This window comes from Rutilus rutilus, assembly GCF_951802725.1.
Source record: "Rutilus rutilus genome assembly, chromosome: 8".
Classification (NCBI taxonomy): domain Eukaryota; kingdom Metazoa; phylum Chordata; class Actinopteri; order Cypriniformes; family Leuciscidae; genus Rutilus; species Rutilus rutilus.
This window is the reverse complement of record NC_140222.1, coordinates 37,301,516-37,322,255: the sequence shown is the minus strand read 5'-3', so window position 1 is coordinate 37,322,255 and position 20,740 is coordinate 37,301,516. Positions and strand designations below refer to the sequence as shown.

General features: G+C 35.2%; 2 protein-coding genes and 2 long non-coding RNA genes across 10 annotated transcripts in view; 3 read left to right on the top strand and 1 right to left on the bottom strand.

Annotated features, from left to right (window-relative positions):
• Positions 1–16,675, bottom strand: part of LOC311295360 (uncharacterized protein) — a 31,969-nt gene extending 15,294 nt beyond the window's left edge. Inside the window, exon 1 of the mRNA XM_084416702.1 lies at positions 14,352–16,675. The gene's annotated coding sequence lies outside the window, so the exon portion shown is untranslated. The remainder of the gene's footprint in view (positions 1–14,351) is intronic.
• LOC311295362 (uncharacterized protein) overlaps positions 1–20,740 on the top strand; it is a 321,297-nt gene that overhangs the window by 106,196 nt on the left and 194,361 nt on the right. For 3 of the 6 annotated variants that reach the window (XR_014628310.1, XM_084416705.1, XM_084416707.1), the window contains exons 2-7: positions 16,701–16,741; positions 16,853–17,173; positions 17,268–19,047; positions 19,126–19,458; positions 19,601–19,738; positions 20,004–20,083. Coding sequence is in view for 4 of the 6 variants with exons in the window: in XM_084416705.1 (XP_084272831.1) it covers positions 19,023–19,047; positions 19,126–19,458; positions 19,601–19,738; positions 20,004–20,083 (576 nt within the window). In the remaining 2 variants the exon portion in view is untranslated. Of the gene's footprint in view, positions 1–307; positions 2,399–16,700; positions 16,742–16,852; positions 17,174–17,267; positions 19,048–19,125; positions 19,459–19,600; positions 19,739–20,003; positions 20,084–20,740 lie in introns of those variants that run through there. The other 3 variants (XR_014628311.1, XM_084416706.1, XM_084416708.1) reach the window with 3 other exon arrangements.
• The window catches only part of LOC311295372, a 383,037-nt gene that overhangs the window by 307,318 nt on the left and 54,979 nt on the right, over positions 1–20,740 (top strand). The window lies entirely within an intron of this gene.
• LOC311295369 lies at positions 3,482–9,861 on the top strand. Of its 2 annotated transcripts, XR_014628313.1 has the most exons (6): positions 3,482–4,447; positions 4,693–4,720; positions 4,883–5,128; positions 5,526–5,687; positions 8,287–8,381; positions 8,933–9,861. It is a non-coding gene; the product is annotated as an uncharacterized lncRNA (long non-coding RNA). The 2 variants fall into 2 exon arrangements; XR_014628314.1 differs by lacking the exon at positions 8,287–8,381 and having other exon boundaries at positions 8,933–9,860.

Below are 20,740 nucleotides of genomic sequence, written 5' to 3'. Positions count from 1 at the left end.
GTTCAAGTCATCTCGTATAGATCGTATTTACGAGTTGAACGCACTTGAACGCCACCACAATGTCGTAAATACCAGTGGGGAGCTCGGGATTTTCCCTAAGCTCCGATCTTTACGAGTTGGGGGCGTGTCAGTGATTAACATGGCGGAATACGTAAAGGTATTTAGCTGTGATATTGTCTGGCTTTTCTATTAACAGCGCAGTTAGCTAATCGCCAACACAGAATATGATAGTATTATAATATAACTATGCAAAATGTAACGATGAGTTGGCAGTGGCTTCATAAATTAATTAAAAACATAAAAATACAAAGTACACCTGATGCACATTTCTTTGTTCTTCATTTTCTAGAACAAGAGTTTAAGAACCTTACTGTATTTTTGTGTAATTAATTAAGAGAAAGTTACTCCGCCATCTTGCTCCGACGAAAGTGACTTGAACGCACATGCCGTTATAAGCACGACTTCCCACCTCGTACGTACGAACTTCCCAGGAGGACTTGAACGCACCAAGAGACGTGTTACTGCAGACAGTCCAGAAACCGGAAGTAAGCAGAGAGTGCCAATTCTTTTCCATTACCAGTACCAGACTCGACTCGCCTCGACTCGGCTCGGCTCGGCTCGGCTCGCCTCGACTCAGCTCGGCTCGGCTCGCTTTTCGCTCCGTTTTCCATTGCAGATAGTACCTCCACAATAGTACCTGGTCGTCATAGCGACGCCGCAGGAAACTGCCGTGACTTAATCTTTTACGCGAGACGCGCGAGACACACCCGCTACCTACACACACAGGACAATGGAGGAAATCGAGTGTATGCTGTTTTTGTTTTTGCTGTTTTTTATTCAGGATACATACAGCGTCTGGCGCGTGCAATGATGACGCAGTGAATAGTGACGATTCTCTCTGACCAATCAGCAGTCTGCCATGATTTCACGTCACATTTTAGTATCGCCTCAGCTCGCCTCAGCCCGCTGAACCTCGCCGGAGGTGGTACAAAAAAAAGTACCTGGAAGCAGGTACAGGTACAACTTTTACACAGTAGAAAACCAAACAGAGCCGAGTCGAGTCGAGCCGAGCCGAGCTGGTACTGTGTAGCGGAAAAGCGCCATAGACATTCTCTGCTTCAGTCGACTTCAATGAGGCGCGGTGGTTTATGGGATGAGTAGTTCCTTCGCTCGGAAATGAAAATATACGTACACAGTCTTGTACCTTTGACTTTTTTTGGATTTTCTCTTCGTTTTTTCACTCGAAATGATATGTTGTATGCTTATGAGTTCAGCCGTAGCTGGTTATCCTCAGACATGCTCTAAAACTCTTTAGATACGGATTTTTCCAAAACGGCAATGGGAGAAATGAATGGGAAATTTTCTTCCGGGCACCTAAGCTCTCTCGGGCTGTGGGCGGGACTGTGATGCTCTATGCCATGGATTATGCCATTGGGTACAAGACCGGAGACGTAGGGAAGTTATGCGATGAAGGACAACCGGCGTAGCATCATAGAACGTCTCTGAAAAGGTTCACGCCCACTTTTAGGGGAAAACAAACCGGCGAGCGCCATACACAGTATCGGACTGAGGACATGTACTAACCCTTACAAACATGTAATTTGTATTTAAACATTTTTTTTTTCACACAATAGGCTACCCCTATTATGTATTTGTATTTAATTAAATTTTTCCACACAGTATTTTGTATTTTTATTTTATTTTAAATACATTTCCATGTATTTATGCCCATCTCTGCCTGCCATTATCATCAATATCTTGCTGTTATGGAAATATCATGAATTACGGATGATGATATCGAAAGCTAAATCAGGTTGTATGGCTGGACAGAAAAGTGCACTCAGTATATAAAGACATAATATTATACATTTAAAGATGTTTACTTCTTAAAACCCAAGTAAAATCATTCACTGGCTACCTGGTGACTCGATGAGGTACGAGTAAATGTCCGGGTAAGACACTTCTGGCCACTGGGTGGGGTTGTTAGACCAATTTGACGCTGGTAGGGACATGTTTTTAAGTTGCCCAAATTAAGTTTATAAATGTATCGTTCACACTCTATGGAGGCAGGGTGGACATATAATTACTCGACATATTTCATCTAAGTGATTTCTGAAGTTATACACGTCTGCCGGCTGTGTACGGACGTTGTTTTGTGCCGCTATTTTGTATTGAAGTCTATGGGAAGTCTGGTTTGTTTTCCCCTAAAAAGGGGCGGTTACGAAATTTACAGTTAAGTTCCCGGATGTGCCGGTTGTATGTATACGAGTGGAGTGGAGCCAAGAGCCATAAAGAAAGAAACATTTTGGAAAACAGGAAGTGAAACGAAGACGGCAAGACGCATAAACCGCTGATCATTGTTGGCGATAGGCCGCTTCATGGTAACCATGACACTAAGGTATGTTTGTGCTTTGAGAATCCCATGTCACACACGTACGTGTTTATAACGTGCAAAATTTTTGAGTAAGATTAGGTGTGTTCGAAGTTCGGCCTTAACGATTGGTGAGATTGCCGATGGCAGTCATGATCATGTCACAATTATTTAGACTAGCATTATAGACTTTAGACTAGCCGTTTTTATTAAACAGATTTTTTAAGCAATTTTACAGTAAAAAACAAACAAAAAAACAGCCGCATCTCGTCTGTAAGGGCGCAGGAGGGGCAAAGCTCAACCAAAATATTAACCTAAAACACAGACCTCTATATAAACTGAATCAACTATACATTGTGTTCAGAATAGTGATGTTAGTCAGATGACACTGAAGCTTCAAATCGCGTATCGAGTAGGCTACTCAGCAATTCTCATGAAGCTCCGTGCTGGAGCTCACATTTCGTGAAAAAAATAAACTTTTCTTTTCAGTCACGTGATTTATTGTCCACTAACAGAGACTGTCTTATGATAGGATGTGACTGCAGCCTGGAGATTCCCAAATGGGGGTGGGAATTCCAAAACGGGGTGGGACTCGGGAGCTCCAAAATACAATCCAACCGTCTCCATTGACTTTGGCCAATCTTTAAAAATATTCTTGTTTGCCGTAACCCGACCGACCCTGTCAATTTAGGACCGACCCAACCCATACAAAAATGTAATATATGGCCATATATGTACTTATATTTTAAATAGCATGACATATATCTATACATATATTTGACTTATATGAGAACACAATATATGCCTGCAACATATATCTATAGATATATTTGACTTATCTGAGAACACAATATATGCCTGCAACATATATCTATACATATATTTGACTTATCTGAGAACACAATATATGACTGCAACATATATCTACATATATTTGACTTATCTGAGAACACAATATATGCCTGCAACATATATCTATACATATATTTGACTTATCTGAGAACACAATATATGCCTGCAACATATATCTATACATATATTTGACTTATCTGAGAACACAATATATGCCTGCAACATATATCTATACATATATTTGACTTATCTGAGAACACAATATATGCCTGCAACATATATCTATACATATATTTGACTTATCTGAGAACACAATATATGACTGCAACATATATCTATACATATATTTGACTTATCTGAGAACACAATATATGACTGCAACATATATCTATACATATATTTGACTTATCTGAGAACACAATATATGACTGCAACATATATCTATACATATATTTGACTTATCTGAGAACACAATATATGCCTGCAACATATATGAACATTTATGTGTCCAAACATGTGAAGAAAATATTTGAGTTCATCCATATATGATACCATATATCTGCATATATTACAGTATAGTATTGGTTTCTCGCATATATGGACAACATTAATTATAAATATGTGACATACATATTTGTTTTCAACATATTTAATAAATGTATGTAAACATACACTGTAACCCTTTACTGTAAATTTATAACGAATTTCTTACAGAATTGTACTGTATTTCCATAATACAGTATTAAGATGTATCTTTTACAGAACAGCTGTAAATATACAGCACATTTCTGTTTTCGTCCTGATAAATTCGTTACCACCATCATACTGACTGAAAAGGCATTGCATTGTGGGATTGATTTCTTTCGCGCTCAATTCAGTTCAAATGTGACGCGTCATGCGAGCAGCAGCAGCAGACAGTAACGTTAGGCAGCTACAACAGGCAAACTCGTTTTGTCAGCGGGATTCAACTGAACAAAATAATCATTCCTGTTATCAAGATAAACAATGTCTGCGAATCTGTGAGCAATTTTAAAGCTTTTTTGAGGTTCGGTTCGTGTTTCAAACATTAGTTGCCTGTGACGCAGCAGAAAATGGACGACGTTAACGGTAGCAGCTACCTGAAGACGGATGGAAGAATTTGTCATTGAATAATCTAACCTGCGCGTGACGATAAGTGGGATTTAGAGTTTGAGAAGATGGAGAATTGTTCAACTGAGTGATACGGTAAGCCAATAGCAGCTATATAAGTTTTTTTTTTTTTTTTTTTTTTTTTTTTTTTGAGTTTCTACATTGTTTTCACGTATTTGGTTTGATTTTGCGAACGCGGTTTAACGTGGCCGCGCAAGCAATTCACTGACTCTGTTCCACCTGTTTACCAAGTAACGTTAACTTCGACATTTCATATAATAGGCAACCTTTACCATGCTATTTGCATGACGTGCATTTGATATATATTTTTTTCGTTTTAGGCTTTGTAATCTGATGGCCATTGTTAATGTAAGTGCTTTTAAGTAGTGTTACAGTTATAGTCTAGCCTATGTGGTAAAAAAAAAAAAATGCTGTCAAATTCTGTCAGTTCTGTGATCGTGCTTTTGAATCGTTGTCAGAATTTTGCTAGCACATGAAAATCCATGTTCCTAATGCTGTTTTCAAATGTAGTAGGCCTATTCCTGATTGCCATCCCATGGTCCTACAACTACTCCCTAATTCAAAGAAGTTAGACGGTGTTATCCTTCAAGCAGATAAGTAGAGATTATTCAGCAAATCTCATTAATTTGTAATATGTTTTATGTTTTGGTTCTGTTGATCAAGGTTGTGCTGTCCTTTTTAAAAATTGTTTCAGGAATTTGCATCGCTGATGTCCAGCAATCTACATTTGCCAGAAAGTCCACGACTTATTTCCTGGTATGTAAACATTAAAGGGGTAGATGAAACCTAAAATGAAAAGCCATCATTTACTCACCCCACTGCAAAATATGTTTTTCTTAATTAGTGTTTTTATTTTGTTCCCAGTCCAGATATCTACAATTCTTACATGAAGAAGCATTTAATAGACACGTAAAAATTGTCTTGTTTTCTTAAAGAATAAGTCAAAATTAAGTGAGTTTATGCTTAAAACAAACAAAATTATATGCCAGTGCATTTTAGCATTCTAACCAATTTTAATTTTTAGTTGAAAAATGTAATTCATAGAACTATGAATAGACAACTACATTGAACCACAGTGGAATCCACAGTAGTTATTTTAATTATTAATATTATTTATTTATTCTTTTTTTTTTTTTTTTTTATTCCATTACAGGTCAATCTCTAAGCAACCAGTGCTGGATATTAAGTTTGGAAGGTCAAGGTGTGTGTGAAGGATCACAGCCTCTTCATCACTGGCCTGGCAGCACTGTTTTCCTCCTCCTATAACTTCAGCTTGCAGTACCAGGAAGAGGCAGCACCTTGAGTTTGTTCAGAGGTTAGTCATTGGCATATTTGCCATTCATATATATATATATATATATATATATATATATATATATATATATATATATATATATAATTAGACTGAATTGTGTCACTAACCTTGACTTGACAGTATTTATTATGTTGACTACTGGTATGAACAATATGGCCCTGGTTTCCATACAGGGCTTAGCTTAAAGGAGAACTCCGGTCAATTTTAACATTGAGCTAATTTTTTTGTACATTTGGAGTGCTGTCAATACAGAGAACAACGACAAAAATTGGTGTTGCCTACACCGAGTTATTCTATTTTTAAAATTTGCACCCTATTGACTTCAATGGGGCAAGTAGTAAGCCTGCTTTTTAGCCTCTTAACATCCTTTAAGTGTCATTACAAGTGCACAGAAAATGTGAGTGATTCCTTCCGAGTGAACACGGGTGGATCTGACTGCAGTAGATGTTAGAGATATTAATAAAAATGAAGTTAATTCAGCCAGCGCTCATACCTTTGTTTACATCCTGTTTTCGGTGGAAGGCCATAGTAATCGATTGTCGAGTTCATCACTCGACAATCGACTACTCGTTCATCTTCAGAACACAAATTAAGATATTTTTGATGAAATCTGAGAGGTTTCTGAACCACCCATAGACAGCAACGTCTTTGCAACTTTTAAGGCCCAGAAAGCTTGTAAAAACATTGTTTAAATCAGAGGTCCCCAACCCCCGGGCCGCGGACCGGTACCGGTCCGTGGGACATTTGGTACCGGGCCTCACAGAAAGAATAGGCTATATAACTTAACGTATTTTCCGGACTATAAATCGTTCTGGAGTATATGTCGCATCAGTAAAAAAATGCGTCATGAAGAAGAAAAAACATAATATAGCCTAAGTCGCACTGGACTATAAGTCGCATTAATTTAGAAATGTAGCCTATTTCACAAAAAAAAATATATATATAAAAAAAAGAATAATAATAATTGTTCGGATGGGACTGTTCACCCTTACGGACGTGCAGCGCTCTGAAAGCGGCACAAAAAGACTGCTTTAAAACTTTCACAGAGACCTCAGAGTCAGACAGAAAGCAAAAAGCCTGTCTTTAAATTGTATTTCGTTTTGTATTAATTGTATCTTAATTTTAATCAATGTTTCATCACCCAATTGCCAGGATTTAATAAGAAGTAGGCCTAAATATAATAGAAAATATTTAATCAGGACACGGAGGCGCGGGCGCGTGAACTGGAGCTGATCTCATAAATTAACCGAAATTCAGCGTATAAGGTAGCCTACTTGCCTCACAGACCTGAGACATAGAAAGCTTGAAATGTCTAATTTTAAACAGAACAATTCAAAACAAAAGAAAACTGACTGTTCTCTGCTTATGTAATTCGTATATGTGCATTTCTCTCGGGCGCGTTCAGGCATACTGCGAAGATCGAGTCAGCATTGTCAACTTCATCTTTGCACAGAAAACACTTGTTTAAACAATTAAAATGTCTCCTGCTATATTTTACATATTCATAATCATTCATTTTGGTTCTTAAAATCGGTTCTTTGTGACAGCTTTTAGGTGCTTTATTGGCAGCGCCACCTTACATCGCATCAGCACCGTAAACATGGAGATTTTTTTCTTTTGGGGGGCTTTTTGTTTGTGTTCAGGCTTTCTCAGTTGTCTTTAGACGCGATATTACGAGTACCCTGCTAATAAAATTGCAAGTAAGCCTACACATTGGATTCACGTTTATCCTATATTTAATTGTTTTTTATATATTTTTTATATTTTGTTGTATTTATCCGCCGCACCTTAAAGGCCAGTCCGTGGAAATATTGTCTGATATTAAACCGGTCCGTGGCGCAAAAAAGGTTGGGGACCGCTGGTTTAAATAATCCATGTAACTAGTGCAACCTTAAAGGAGAACTCCGGTCAATTTTAACATTGAGCTCATTTTTTTGTAAATTTGGAGTGCTGTCAGTACAGAGAACAACGACAAAAATCGGTGTTGCCTACACCGTGTTATCCTCTTTTTAAAATTTGCACCCTGTTGACTTCAAGTTTTAAACCTGCTTTTAGCCTCGTAACATCCTTGATGTGTCATACAAGTGCCCAGCCATGTGAGTGATTCCTTCAGAGTGAACACGGGTGAATCTGACTGCAGTAGATGTGAAAGATATCTTGTTGAAACATCTACAAATGTCCGTATATAGGTGAAAATGCCCCTTGAAATCAATTTAAGGTGGCAAATATTACCCCTTAATAAAAAATGTTAATTTCTGTCACTGCTGTAAACTGACCACTGCATAGAATAGGAAAAATATGAATATCTTTGTCAGTCAGCTGTCAACAGGCCTAAACAAGCCATGGCACCAAGCACAGAAACACAATCAGTAAAATGTTATCTAATTATTATCAAGAAAACTTTGAAAATATCGATCGAGACATTTTGTCAATATTGCACACCCCTAATGCATGGTATTAATTTTGATTTCTTCGGGTCTTAAAAAGCCTTAAATTTGACTTTAAAAAATGTGCAGAAACCCTGCTTCATAATATTTAGGTTGAACCACTGTAGCTATATATTTACCAATGTTTTTACCACTTTTCTGGGCTTTGACAGTTGCAATGATATTGATATCAATGGAAGGACAAAACTATCAGATTTCATCAAAAATATCTTCATTTGTGTCCCGAAGATGAACAAAAGTCTTGAGGGTGAGTAATAATGACAGAATTTAAATTTTTGGGTGCAAACATGCATTTTAGTCTGGTAAATCATGTTGTCATATATGCAATAAACATTGCAAGGCTTGCAATTAAGTTAAATTATTTCTGTCACAAAGGTTTGGGCTGGATTCTGGCAGTGTGTGCTCTATATAAACGGAGAGTCTAAAGACTGCCTTTCCACTGATACTCTGATGGCACCGGATGAGGGGATGATATTGTTAATGAGCTGGGTGATGAGTAGACAAAAGTTGTAGAATAAAACTTTAAATCTGGCAACCCCACTTCCAAAAATTTAGTTAGTTGACAGTGCGCATGTAAACAGACACATTGAGTTGATGTATTTTACCAGGGCAGAAAAAATATCAGTTATTGATCACAACATCCAACATTGCATTTTTTTTTTTCACAACATCCTACATTGCATTTTTTTTATTTATTTTTTTATGTTCAGTTTTAGACAGCTTTTGTGCTGTCTCTCTTTGTCAAAATATATACCTTCAGTTAATAATATTTAATTGTTGTTTTTTTCTGCCTTTTAGACGGTTTCTTGACATCAATCCTGAACGTGGATCAAAAACAAAGTAAGGACAAGTAACTTCAAAGAAAACTGGCCAAGTTGTGCAAAACAAGAACACCACTGTAAGCCTACAGGTGTCCTCACTTCTGCGAAACCTTGCAGACTTTGAATGGGATTTCGTTTGCACTTTTATGGACTTCAAAAAAGAATCAGCATTTCACTGTCGTTATAAAGCTTGGAAGAGTTAGGACATTTTTTAATAGAACTCTGATTGTGTTCATCTGAAAGAAGAATGCCATGTAGACCTAGGATGACTTGAGGGTGAGTAAATCATGTGCTAATTTAAATTTTTGGGTGAACTATTCCTTTAAGTGCTAACTGTTACCTGTTTGTTGTTAAGTGTTAAAATTGCATTTTATGTTTAAAAAGTAATTCAGCCAACATGTTCACAGAAGGCAATTTAACTAAATAAATGTTTTAAAACCCAGAAAATGTTGTTTTCTTTTTCCTAGTGTGACTACTCTTATGAAACCTTAAAGTATAATATTTTAATTATGTAATAATAAAAGCAGTATTCCCTGTAAAAATACAATTTATTGCTGTCGACAAGTTTAATAATGTAAAATGTGGTATATACTGTATTTGGTAATTACAGTGGAGTACTGTAAATGCTGTTTACTGTAGTAGTGCTGTAAAAATACAGTATGTGGATAGCAACCCAGCTGCCAGTATTTAACTAAATTTACAGTGAAACGTTTTACAGTGTACATGCATGTGATACTGATGCATTTTTAAAGCTGTGGCATATGGTTATGGTACTTTGTGGATGTATTTGTCAAAAATGACAAAACACTGCATTATTGTATTAAAATACTATATTTGGTATTCACACAATAGACAAAATCTCCAACTATAGGCATTTAATTTCAAGGCATTCAGATATAAGATTTGTATCCCTAATATATGTGAAAGTATGTACTATAGAAATAAGTACATATATGCATGTATACATATATGCGTCATATATGCATGTATACATATATGCGTCATATATGCATGTATACATATATGCGTCATATATGCATGTATACATATATGCGTCATATATGCATGTATACATATATGCGTCATATATGCATGTATACATATATGCGTCTTACATATATTTTACATATATGTGCATATACGGGAAAATATATGGCACTTACATGAAAACGGCCATTTTTGATATATTTTGAAATATATGTTTCATATATGTATATGTATTTTACATATATGAATTTTGCATATATTCTCATATATGCAGCAGACATACATGGGCACTAACATTATATATGTAATTTACATATATTGACATATATTACATTTCTGTATGGGCAATTATTATTATTTTTTTTCCTTTCAGTCCGACCGACTTGCCGGTTGTAAACTTACCAGGTTTTTTTTATTTTTTACTCTTTGAACAACTAATAGGCTACAAATGCAATAAAATAATATGAATTATATTTTAGTAAGTAATATGAATATAAATTGCCTATAGGCCTACATACAAACGTAGGCTATGTTCTTTCTTTTAAATAAAAACCCTTGGCGTAATCTGATTATTAGGGCTGTAACGATTTGCAAAATGAAACCGAAATCGCGACACTCAGATCCACGAACATGTGTCGCGGTGAGAGAAGGCAGAATCACGACACACCCCTTCCATCTCCCAGAGTTATCCTTCCCGTCCAGATCCAATGCTACCACATATTTAAATTACTATTGGGCAATTCCAGCGTTATGGACGTGACATTTGCAGTCAAAACTTGAAATATAAATTCTCAGAAAATGCATTTAATACCAATATATTGAAACGTCTGTTTATACATCCATACTCCCTTAATAAAGGAGTCCAGACATTAGAAAAATATCAGTCTACACATGTGTTTTATATTTAATATGAGGGAAATACACACGCGTTACCGACGTGACACAAACAATCTTTAACTTTTAGGTGGCAAAATATTTTTTTGTAATTCTGTCAATTACACTGCGCAAACCAAAAGTAATGACCACCGGATGAAGAAGGGTTGGCTCTCCACAGAACATAAAATATTCATTTTATTTTATTTTTCGTGTTCGCATTTATGAGGAAAAAACAATGTTACGGACGTGAGCGCTCTGATAGTGGCACTAAAAGACTGCTTTAAAACTTTCACAGAGACCTCAAACAGGCATTTAAAACACCAAATATTAAGGACTGGCATTTCAAGCAAAATAATATTCGATGATTGTTCGAAAATCGTAGCCTACCTCTCCCCCCACATGCTCACCGGTAAGATGGCGTTCGCTCAAATCCCGCTCTGACATTAAATTTCTCTGTAGGCTAATAGGCCTATGTGTTGTAGCCTAGTCATTAAATAAAACGATTTAGTTTCATATTTATGTAAAAAAAAAAAAAAAAAAAAGTATATATATATATAAAATCATCTATTGTTGATTATACGCGAGTCAGCATCGTCAACTTCATCTTTGCAGCCGACACTGACACAGAAAACACTTTTTTATTAATAAACAATTGAAATGTCTCCTTGCTATATTAGACATATTCATAATCATTACTTTTGCCGGTTCTTTGTGACAGCTTTTAGGTGTGTGGTGTCACCCCATGATGTGGCGTCATGTTACATGAACGCGTCACCACGCTCAATAGTTAATAGCCTATTGTTCTTTGGTGTTCAGTTTATACAGGTTTTTCAAATGTTATTTAATAAAAAAAAATTTATTTATTATTTTTTTTTTCTCTCGACACCGCTTTAACTTGGCACGAAACTTCTGGAAAAACTGTCAGTGATGTCACGATATGCAAATGTGTTTAAATTCGTAATCACCATGACCAAACTTGTGCCTTTTTTTTTTTTTTTTTTTTTTTTTTACATTGAATCTTGAAAAAAAAAAATATAGACCTACCTACCGACCCTTTTTTTTTTTTTTTTGCTGTTACTGCAAACCAAAATATTTTTAAGGATGGCCTTTGCATTGTTAGAAGCTGCCTCCTTATAATTTCTGACTTATAACAAAAACAAAACAATGTCTAAAAGCTGCTATGTGACATGGTGTACAGCAAACAAGTTTAAAACCCAGAAATACGTTTTTTAAGCTGTCAACCCCAAAAAACAAGCATTTAAGGAGACAAAACGTGTCATATTACTCTGAGAACTATGCCCACTGGAGGGGAACAGTGACAGCCTAGGGCTAAGGATAGCTTAGCTTACAGAAATATAGGTAACACTTTACAATAAGGTTCATTAATTAGCATTAGTTAACTACCTTAGTTAACATTAACTAATAATGAACAATACGTGAAAGTCTTAATGCTACAGCCGGCATTGTGTATTCAGCTCAACAAACAAAATAGTCCTCAAATCCTCTTAAACCTGTGTTCTCCAAATATTTAACCCTTGTGCATCAATTAAAAAAAGTCACTCATAGGTCCAAAGAGGACAAAAATGTCCATGTCAAAAAACTGTCATAAAAAGCTTGGGAGCACAGACTTAACTTTGGTATCATTTTAAAGAATACCCTTGGCAGATTATTGCTGAAGTTAAATTCTTTTTATAAGTAAATCCCAAAAAAAAGTTATATAGGTTTAAGTTTATGAAAATTATTTATGAATATTATTTTATATAAAATATATATTTTATGAAACAAGTTGAACTCTAAAACGGCTAGAAAATCAAAGCCATAAATCTAAATAAGTTGTGTTCCAAATTTGAGGTTTATATCTCAAAAAATGAGCTTTCAGTAAGATTTTGTTTGGGTGCAGTACCAAACTTTCCCCATTGGATGCCAGCAAAACTCCACTGGTGCACACAGTGATTGGCTTTGTTATTTGCAGTTGAGTTTTTCTCTCTCAATACTACAAACACACACATGCACACAAACACTTTTTTTTTTTTATAACACACATACCAACCACACTCTGACATCCATACCAACACACGCACACAATTATTGCATAATTTATCCAACTGGCTCTATAATAGCTCAAAATTCATGCAGTTAACATTAACAAAAAAAAAAAAAAAAACTTACTCATATGTCCAAAAGGGACAAAAATGTCCAAGTCAAAAAACTCTCATAAAAATGTTATGCTTGGGAGCAAATACTTAAGTTTGGTCTCATTTTAAAGAAGACCCTTGGCAGATTGTTGTTGAAGTGAAAAAAGTGCAAACAAAAAAATGTTATAGAAGTTTAAGTTTATGAAAAATATATTTATGAACATTATAATCAATATTTTATATAAAATATAAATAAGTATTTTGTGTAACTAGTGCAACTTTTTTTTTTTTCAAATGAAATGGGGGTGAAATAGTAAAATTACAATAAAAATAGACACCTGTTATCGTTGCATAATTTATCCAGTTGGCTCTATCATATGCCGAAGCAGAAAACAGGAATAAAGCGAGTATTTGCTTTATAGGCCTAACCTGAAAAAATGGCACCATCTGATAAAAAAAATGTAAAAATGTCAATTTTGAAGCCTTGCCAAAAGAATGAAAGCCTCTTTAAAAAGATTGCATCATTTTATAGTTAAATGGTACAGGGATTAAAAAATGCAGTTTTAATGGGTTTCAATGGGGCCATTTTTGTCCAAAAGGTCCTGAGAGAAAGTATTTTGTGTAACTAGTGCAAAATAGATTTTTTAAAGGAAATGGTGATGAAATAGTAAAATTCCAATAAAAATACACCCGTGCCAAATTTTATGCAGCTAGCATTAACACAGGCAAAGTGATCAAAAAAACAAAATTGAAAAGGACAAAAATGTCCTTAAGGATGCACAAGGGTTAATTAAAGCTGCTCTGTTATTACATCTCTATTCTGGGTTTAATTGGTATCTCAAACTAATATCAATCTCCTCTTTCCTCTGAACCTCTTCTAATACTTTTCACAATACATGATAATCTCAACTGCTGCGTCCCAATTCGCCTGCTTATACTACACCCTAAAAGTATGTACTGTGTTCTGAAGAAAAAGTTCATACTTTTGAGTGTGTAGCAGAAGAGTAGACAAGCTTTGGGACATAATATCCTGTCATAAAATAGCGTCTTTAACGGTTGCTCTCTGTCACATCCTGTCACGTAAACTGACCTGTCAACCATCTTGTCACAACTAACATCCTCCACATTTAATTTAATTTCCTACTGTATCGGAGAGAAAAGCAGTAGCACATTATTTTCCAGTGTGAGGTATTGTCCAATACATCCTTCAAAAGTACCCCTTATCGCACAACTTTGCCCTGAGGCAACAAAAAGAAAAACTGAATTTCTGAACATGCAAAATAAAATAAAAACTTCATAAAACCTGTCAAAAGGTTTCTCTACACCTTCATACATGCACACATATTATGTATGTACAGTTCATGTAATTTTAAATAAGATTATTAAAGCATACAAACCTTGCATTCTTCTCACACCATGTGCTCCTGTGACCATGTGTCAGAAAAGTATGCCCCACCTTCAGATGGTGCTTGATAGTGACTCCCACACCTTATTGGACTGAAACTTTTTCAACCCTTCTAATTGGTTGCAATCATTTAAAGAAACATGTACTGAACATAGGGCTTAAGAAAACTTTCTGATGCCTGAGAGCAACTCTGTGCTGTAGACTACAGGGTTAAGATTTGTTTTTGGTTAGTTGGGAAATTTTGAAGAATTTTTCCTCAAGCCAGCAAACTGTGAAAGCATAGTTATACTCGCAAAGGTAAAATGTCACCCCCCGTTTTAGCCTAATTATTAAACCAAACCATTCAAAAACACTCAGCTATGTGAGCTTGGACCTAAAAGCATAAGTTAAAAACATAGGTTTTTCTACTTGCAGTTTTGTTTGACTGTTTCTACATGATATACCATGACACTGAGTTGAAATACATTCTAGTGACGTCATTACGCAGTGGAGTAAAAGAACCACTGAATCATTTTCTCAACTGGTTCGTTGAAACAAATAAACCTGTTCGTGGAAATTAATCAGGCTTTCAATAACTATTGGCAACTGGCAAGTGAGGCGAATTAATGAGTCTGAGTAAATTATCACACATCTTTACTTTGTATTTAAAGCAGTGCATCATTTACTTGTACTATGAATTAAAAGGTGCCCTTTTCTCTCTCTCATTCATTCATTCACTCACTCACTCACTCACTCACGCACACATACCCAGAGAAAAAGAGAAAATCCGCATAGGCCTATGTATCATGTCTAGTACAGATACAGAAGTTTGTTTGCAGAATGTTTGCTTAAGAAGTTTATTATGTCAGTTTTTATCTATCTGTACATTATTGTTGAAACAAGATGGGGCTTGTCTGGGGCAGTAAACCCCCAGGCTGAAAATGGTGTGTGTGTGTGTGTGTGTGTGTAATATTATCTTCACTACAAGGATGATGTATGGCTTTGAAATCATGAACTCCTCTGGACACAATTGTCATTAGCTGTGTTTCCATTTACCTATATTTATGCAAATTTTTAGATATTGCATAACCGCTGGATGGAAACACCAAGATTTTGTATCAGTTCTAAAAAAAAAAATGCATATAAAACATATGTTCAATTGAAGTAAAAAAAAAAAAAAAAAAAAAATTAAGACAAACTACATTGAAAAAGCATTTACTGATTAAATCCTTAATTTCGAAACAAACATTTTCCTCAATAGAGGATCTGATTGTTTAACTGGACTAATCAGTGGATCAATTTCATTTGCACAGCATCTCAAATGTTTGTTTGGATGTAATGAACTCCGTTCCTTTCAACCGATAAATTCTTCCGAACTCAAGATAACGTGACAATGACATTGTTTATTGTAGGTTTCTCAGTGATACACTACTCAGTTTGAGGTACATTATATGAGATGTTGCAACTGTAATTCCTTTCCATCAGCATTAACAAGAGTATGTCTATCAACAAACCGATGTGTATATTTCTAATTTATTGCGGTGCACATGCGGGAACTGTATAAATAATGGAGCATATAATTTTCACCCAGCACTAACGTGAATGACTGATGTAACATAAACGTTGGGTAAAACAAATCTGGCTCCTTCCTTCATCTTTACTCAAAGTAGTGAGAACGACAGACGATCTGCATTAATAGACACAGTTTTAGGTAATAGTGGCCCACAGCTGATTAGCAGAAGTATTTTAGTAAGACGGTAATAACGTGAGTAAGCCGGAAACTTACACAATATAAAACACAAAACTACGTATTTTGAACACCCGGTAGAAAGTATATACATCAATATTTATTCATACTTACGGTTGTGATTCTGAGGAGCAAGCTGGTCCAAATAAACTGGGTACGAAACCTGCTTTGAACTCTGAGATTTGAGAAGCAGCCGTCAGTAAAATAACGTTTAATGGCTGGTCAAGTTGTTCACGGACAACGTACAACATGGACGGGAATTATGCAAATGTATGTGGGATTACACGCAGTGGGATTCGAAACACAAATTGAGAGTCGATTCTTTCTTTTGAGAGATAATAACTTCATTTATCGTGCACTTTCGACTTTACAACTTTGCAGAACTTTACATTCACAAACAGCTATATTACACTCTGCATGAAAGGGAATATTTGAAAAAGCATAATAGTAATGGATATGCAACTTTGCAGAACTTTACATTCACAAACAGCTATATTACACTCTGCATGAAAGGGAATATTTGAAAAAGCATAATAGTAATGGATATGCACAAGAATCATAGATGGTGCAGCCTTTGTTTATCAAATATTAACTTTGCTTTCTCTCATTTGTGCAGATGCTGCTTCGTTGTATTACTTCTACATCTGACAGGCAAAGGTTAGTATTCACAGACCTCAGTTAAGATATTTGGTATCTATTGATGTATTTTATGTTTGGTGCAGTTTTTGTTGTTGTTTGCTTCCTAACGTAAATTACTCTTTTCCCCAGTGTTTCTGCAGGACTCCTCAAACAAATTTGAGTGTGTTGTTGGAGACTCCGTCACCTTGCCGTGCTTGTATGAGAATAAACAAAGTAATGTATTTTGGCGACACAATATGAGCAGGAACGTATTTAATATTATAAATGGCCAATTCTCACTAGAAGACCAGGACCCAATATTCCAGAATCGAGTGGAAAGTTTGTCTTCAGGTTATGTAAACGGAGACTATTCAGTTACGCTGAAAAATGTGGAGTTAATTCATGCAGGAAACTACACTTGTTTTAATCTAGAATCAAACAAGGAAAAGAAGCTACAGCTCTTTGTCAAAGGTACATGGAAACATTGTTTGGTAAATTACAGAGTTTTAAATTTAAATTTAAATACAGAACTGCTTCTCTCTACATTGTATTGTTTTTCTGACAGAAAAGCCTGAAGAACCATCTCAGAAACAAAGAAACTCATCCATGGAAACACAATCACAGAAGATTATGACTTTCCTAACTGCTCTATTGGGACTTACTCTGCACTTTATCTGAGTTTTGCTTCGAGTGCCTGTTACATTTGATAACATTTAGTGACAGTGACCAGTTGTGTTTGCTGTTGACATTACTATTCTCAATCTGCATCAGTTTTATTTACCACTGTAGAAGGAATTGCTTGTTTGATCATTATATTTTTCATAGTCATGTTTGGACCAGTGGATCACAATGCTAACACTCTGGACTCTTTTGACATATGAAACATCGAAATTTTGATTCTATGTGCTGAAAAAATGCTCCCAGGTTTGTGCACATTAATATAGATGGCTATAACTGTATATATCACCAAACCTGCCTTGACATATTGACATGAAACTACAAATCCCCACTACAAAAGTGTCATATCAACTTCTTCACATTATATAAATTTATCACTTTTTTTTTTTTTTGCCGTTAGTGTGCTTAGCCCCTTAACCGCTACTTGCAGATATATTTGATATTATTTTTGCTGCTACATTGTTTGGTTTGCTTGTTTTGTTTCTGTAATTAGTGCTCTGGTTTTTTTTTACATAATACGACACTAACTATATTATATAGGGATATAAGCAATTTGTCACAGAGACAAATCAAATAAGATACATCCACTCGCTGTTCTCGTGCTATCTGACACATTTTCCTGAATGCTATTGTTATTGTTAAATACTTAACTTAAAGCAGTGTTTTTATTTGTGTTATACTTATGTATATGTAATTATCCTATTGCTTACATCTTTGTTGTTATTTTTTTACAAAAGCAATATAAAATGACCAAAAAATATATATTTAGTGATATGTAGAGTGAATATAAAAAGTATACACACCTCTGTTAAAACAGCTGTTTTTTGTGATGTTAAAATTTAAATAAAGATAAATCATATCAGACCTTTTGTATGTTTAATGTAAAAATGACAACCTATGCAATGCCACTAAAACTAAAGTGACACATTTCAGAGATTAAAGAAAAAGCGTCATTTGATTTTATTACAGTCTTGAGACTGTTTGGATATAGGAGTCTGTCAGCTTGGCACATCTTGACTTGGGAATATTTTCCCACTCTTCTTGGCAAAAACATTCCAGTTCTGTTAAATCGCAAGGGCCTCTTAAGTAGCAACTGTAATTGTAAATCATTTTATGCTCTATTGCATTTACACATTCAGGACATTTAGTACTTCAATAGCACCCCCTGGTGGAATCCTCAAACTGCAAATGCACAGATTTTTCAAGCCCAGAGTTGATTTTATGGTCAGTGATATTGTGATTTTTGGCAAAGTGCAAATTCTTTTAAACCACTCCAACATCTTTCCATTCCAACATGAGTTAGTGGTGTTTTACAAATCATAAATATGCATAACAAAAAGCCTGTTAGCCATTTTTGTGGCTGATTTGGTTTGGAGTTTTTTTAAATACATCTAGTTCTTCTGTTTTATATTTGTACAAAGTGGACTTTGATATAATCCAGCTTGCTTCATATGATGATGTTAATGAAATTAATTGGAAAAAGGAATTAATAAGAAAGTGCTGTGTGATCATGTGTTCATCTCTTGACTTCCTCTCTGGTCTGTGTGGTCGAGGTTTCATCTAAAGCTGCTGATGTTTCCGCACACAGTTCGAGATGTTTGAATGATCACGTATAGCAGATATTATTCATCTGGATCAGACAATGAAGATCATACAGCTGCAGATCTGTGAGTTTCTCATGTCACATTTGATTGAGTCAGTTTTGATTTTATATCTTAATAAATGTGTTTTTCTTTCTGTCATAGATCTGTTCATGTTGTATCAAGCCACAGAGAGTCTAACAAACATACCAGTAACTTTAGGATCTGATGTGAATATAACCTGTGATCTTGATATAAAGGAGATTTACTGGTACAAACTGAAATTACCGGATCCTCCAGTGTTGATCGTACGCACTTATCTTAGCACAGTTGAAGGAGGTAAATATGAAAACAGCAGCTTTAAACACAAATACTCAGTGAAAACTAACAGTCGTCTGTTCATCAGAAATATCACCATTGATGAATTAGGAGTTTATTATTGTGTGAAAACTAGTGAACCACTAAAATTCAACAACGGCACCAATATTTACATCAGCGGTGAGTTATTTTATCATTTCATGTCTTTATAAACCACATGATGGATTCCAGATTGAATATACTGTATGAAGAACTAATAATAGTTTTATTGTTCTGTTAAAGACTGAAACTGAATAAAGATTGAACTACAAACCTTTTACAGACTTTGTCCAAAAGAATATTACAGACTCCGTCCACAGGAATCAGACAGATGACGCTCCACAACACCAGATACTATGGAGAAATATGACCATCATCATATCTGTCCTGCTGAATGTGCTTCTGACCATTGCATTAATAGGTTTCCACTTGTTTTACTACAGTAAAAGTCTCATTGAATCTCTGTTCCATTATTTTAATATTATCACTGTAAAGCTGCTTTGAAACAATCTGTATTGTTAAAAGCACTATATAAATGAAGGTGATTGAATGAACTACAAGTAGACAAAATCTAGATCTATACAAATGTAACAATATCCTATCTTATATCAGTCTTAATTTTGTTTTTTTATTTTGTTTGTTTAAACTGTCAAAAGGTGATGTTTATTCACTGTTGTTTTCTTAAGGTGTGGTGAAGAACTGCCTTCATGCAACTAGAAGATCTAAAAATAGTTCAGAGAACCCTCCAAGTCCCACTGCAGCTGAGGTAAGAATAATTCTGTAATGAATATTAGCTTAATTTTTTTTAAAATGGCTTAATTAGCATACTATTTTCAATTAGTGTTGTAGATCCATTATTTGAATGAATGTGATATTAAACAACTACAGTACAGTATAACGACCACTAAACTGCATATTTGACTGTTGTAGATTGCACTAGTTTTATGTCTCACATAACCGCACTTCTAATTTGTCAGATCTCTATTTCATGTCCATTTATAGATTTACAGTTTTTCTTGATTGCTTAAACACTATAACCAGGCTTTTGAACTAAAATTTCAAAACCATAATACCATTTATCAAAAGGCACACCCATTTCCCTAAACTATAAACACTACTCCCTGTTTTGACACATGAGTCAGATTTGTTGAACTGTCGCTGCAAAACTCTACACACACATCCCTTCATTTCTCATTGCCTAGACCATATTGTCATTTAGAAAGCACTAGCATTCAATATTGTTCACTCAAGCCAGCACAGCTTCAGCTCAGTTAGCACACGATTACCCAGGTGGAAACACTAAGAGTCAAAATTTAATACACATCAATCAGATCCTTCAATAGATAGATAAAAGGACCCAAATCAGTTTGAGTTTTGGAACAATGGATCCAGAAAGACATGAAGGAAGAGATCGAGGAGGGAT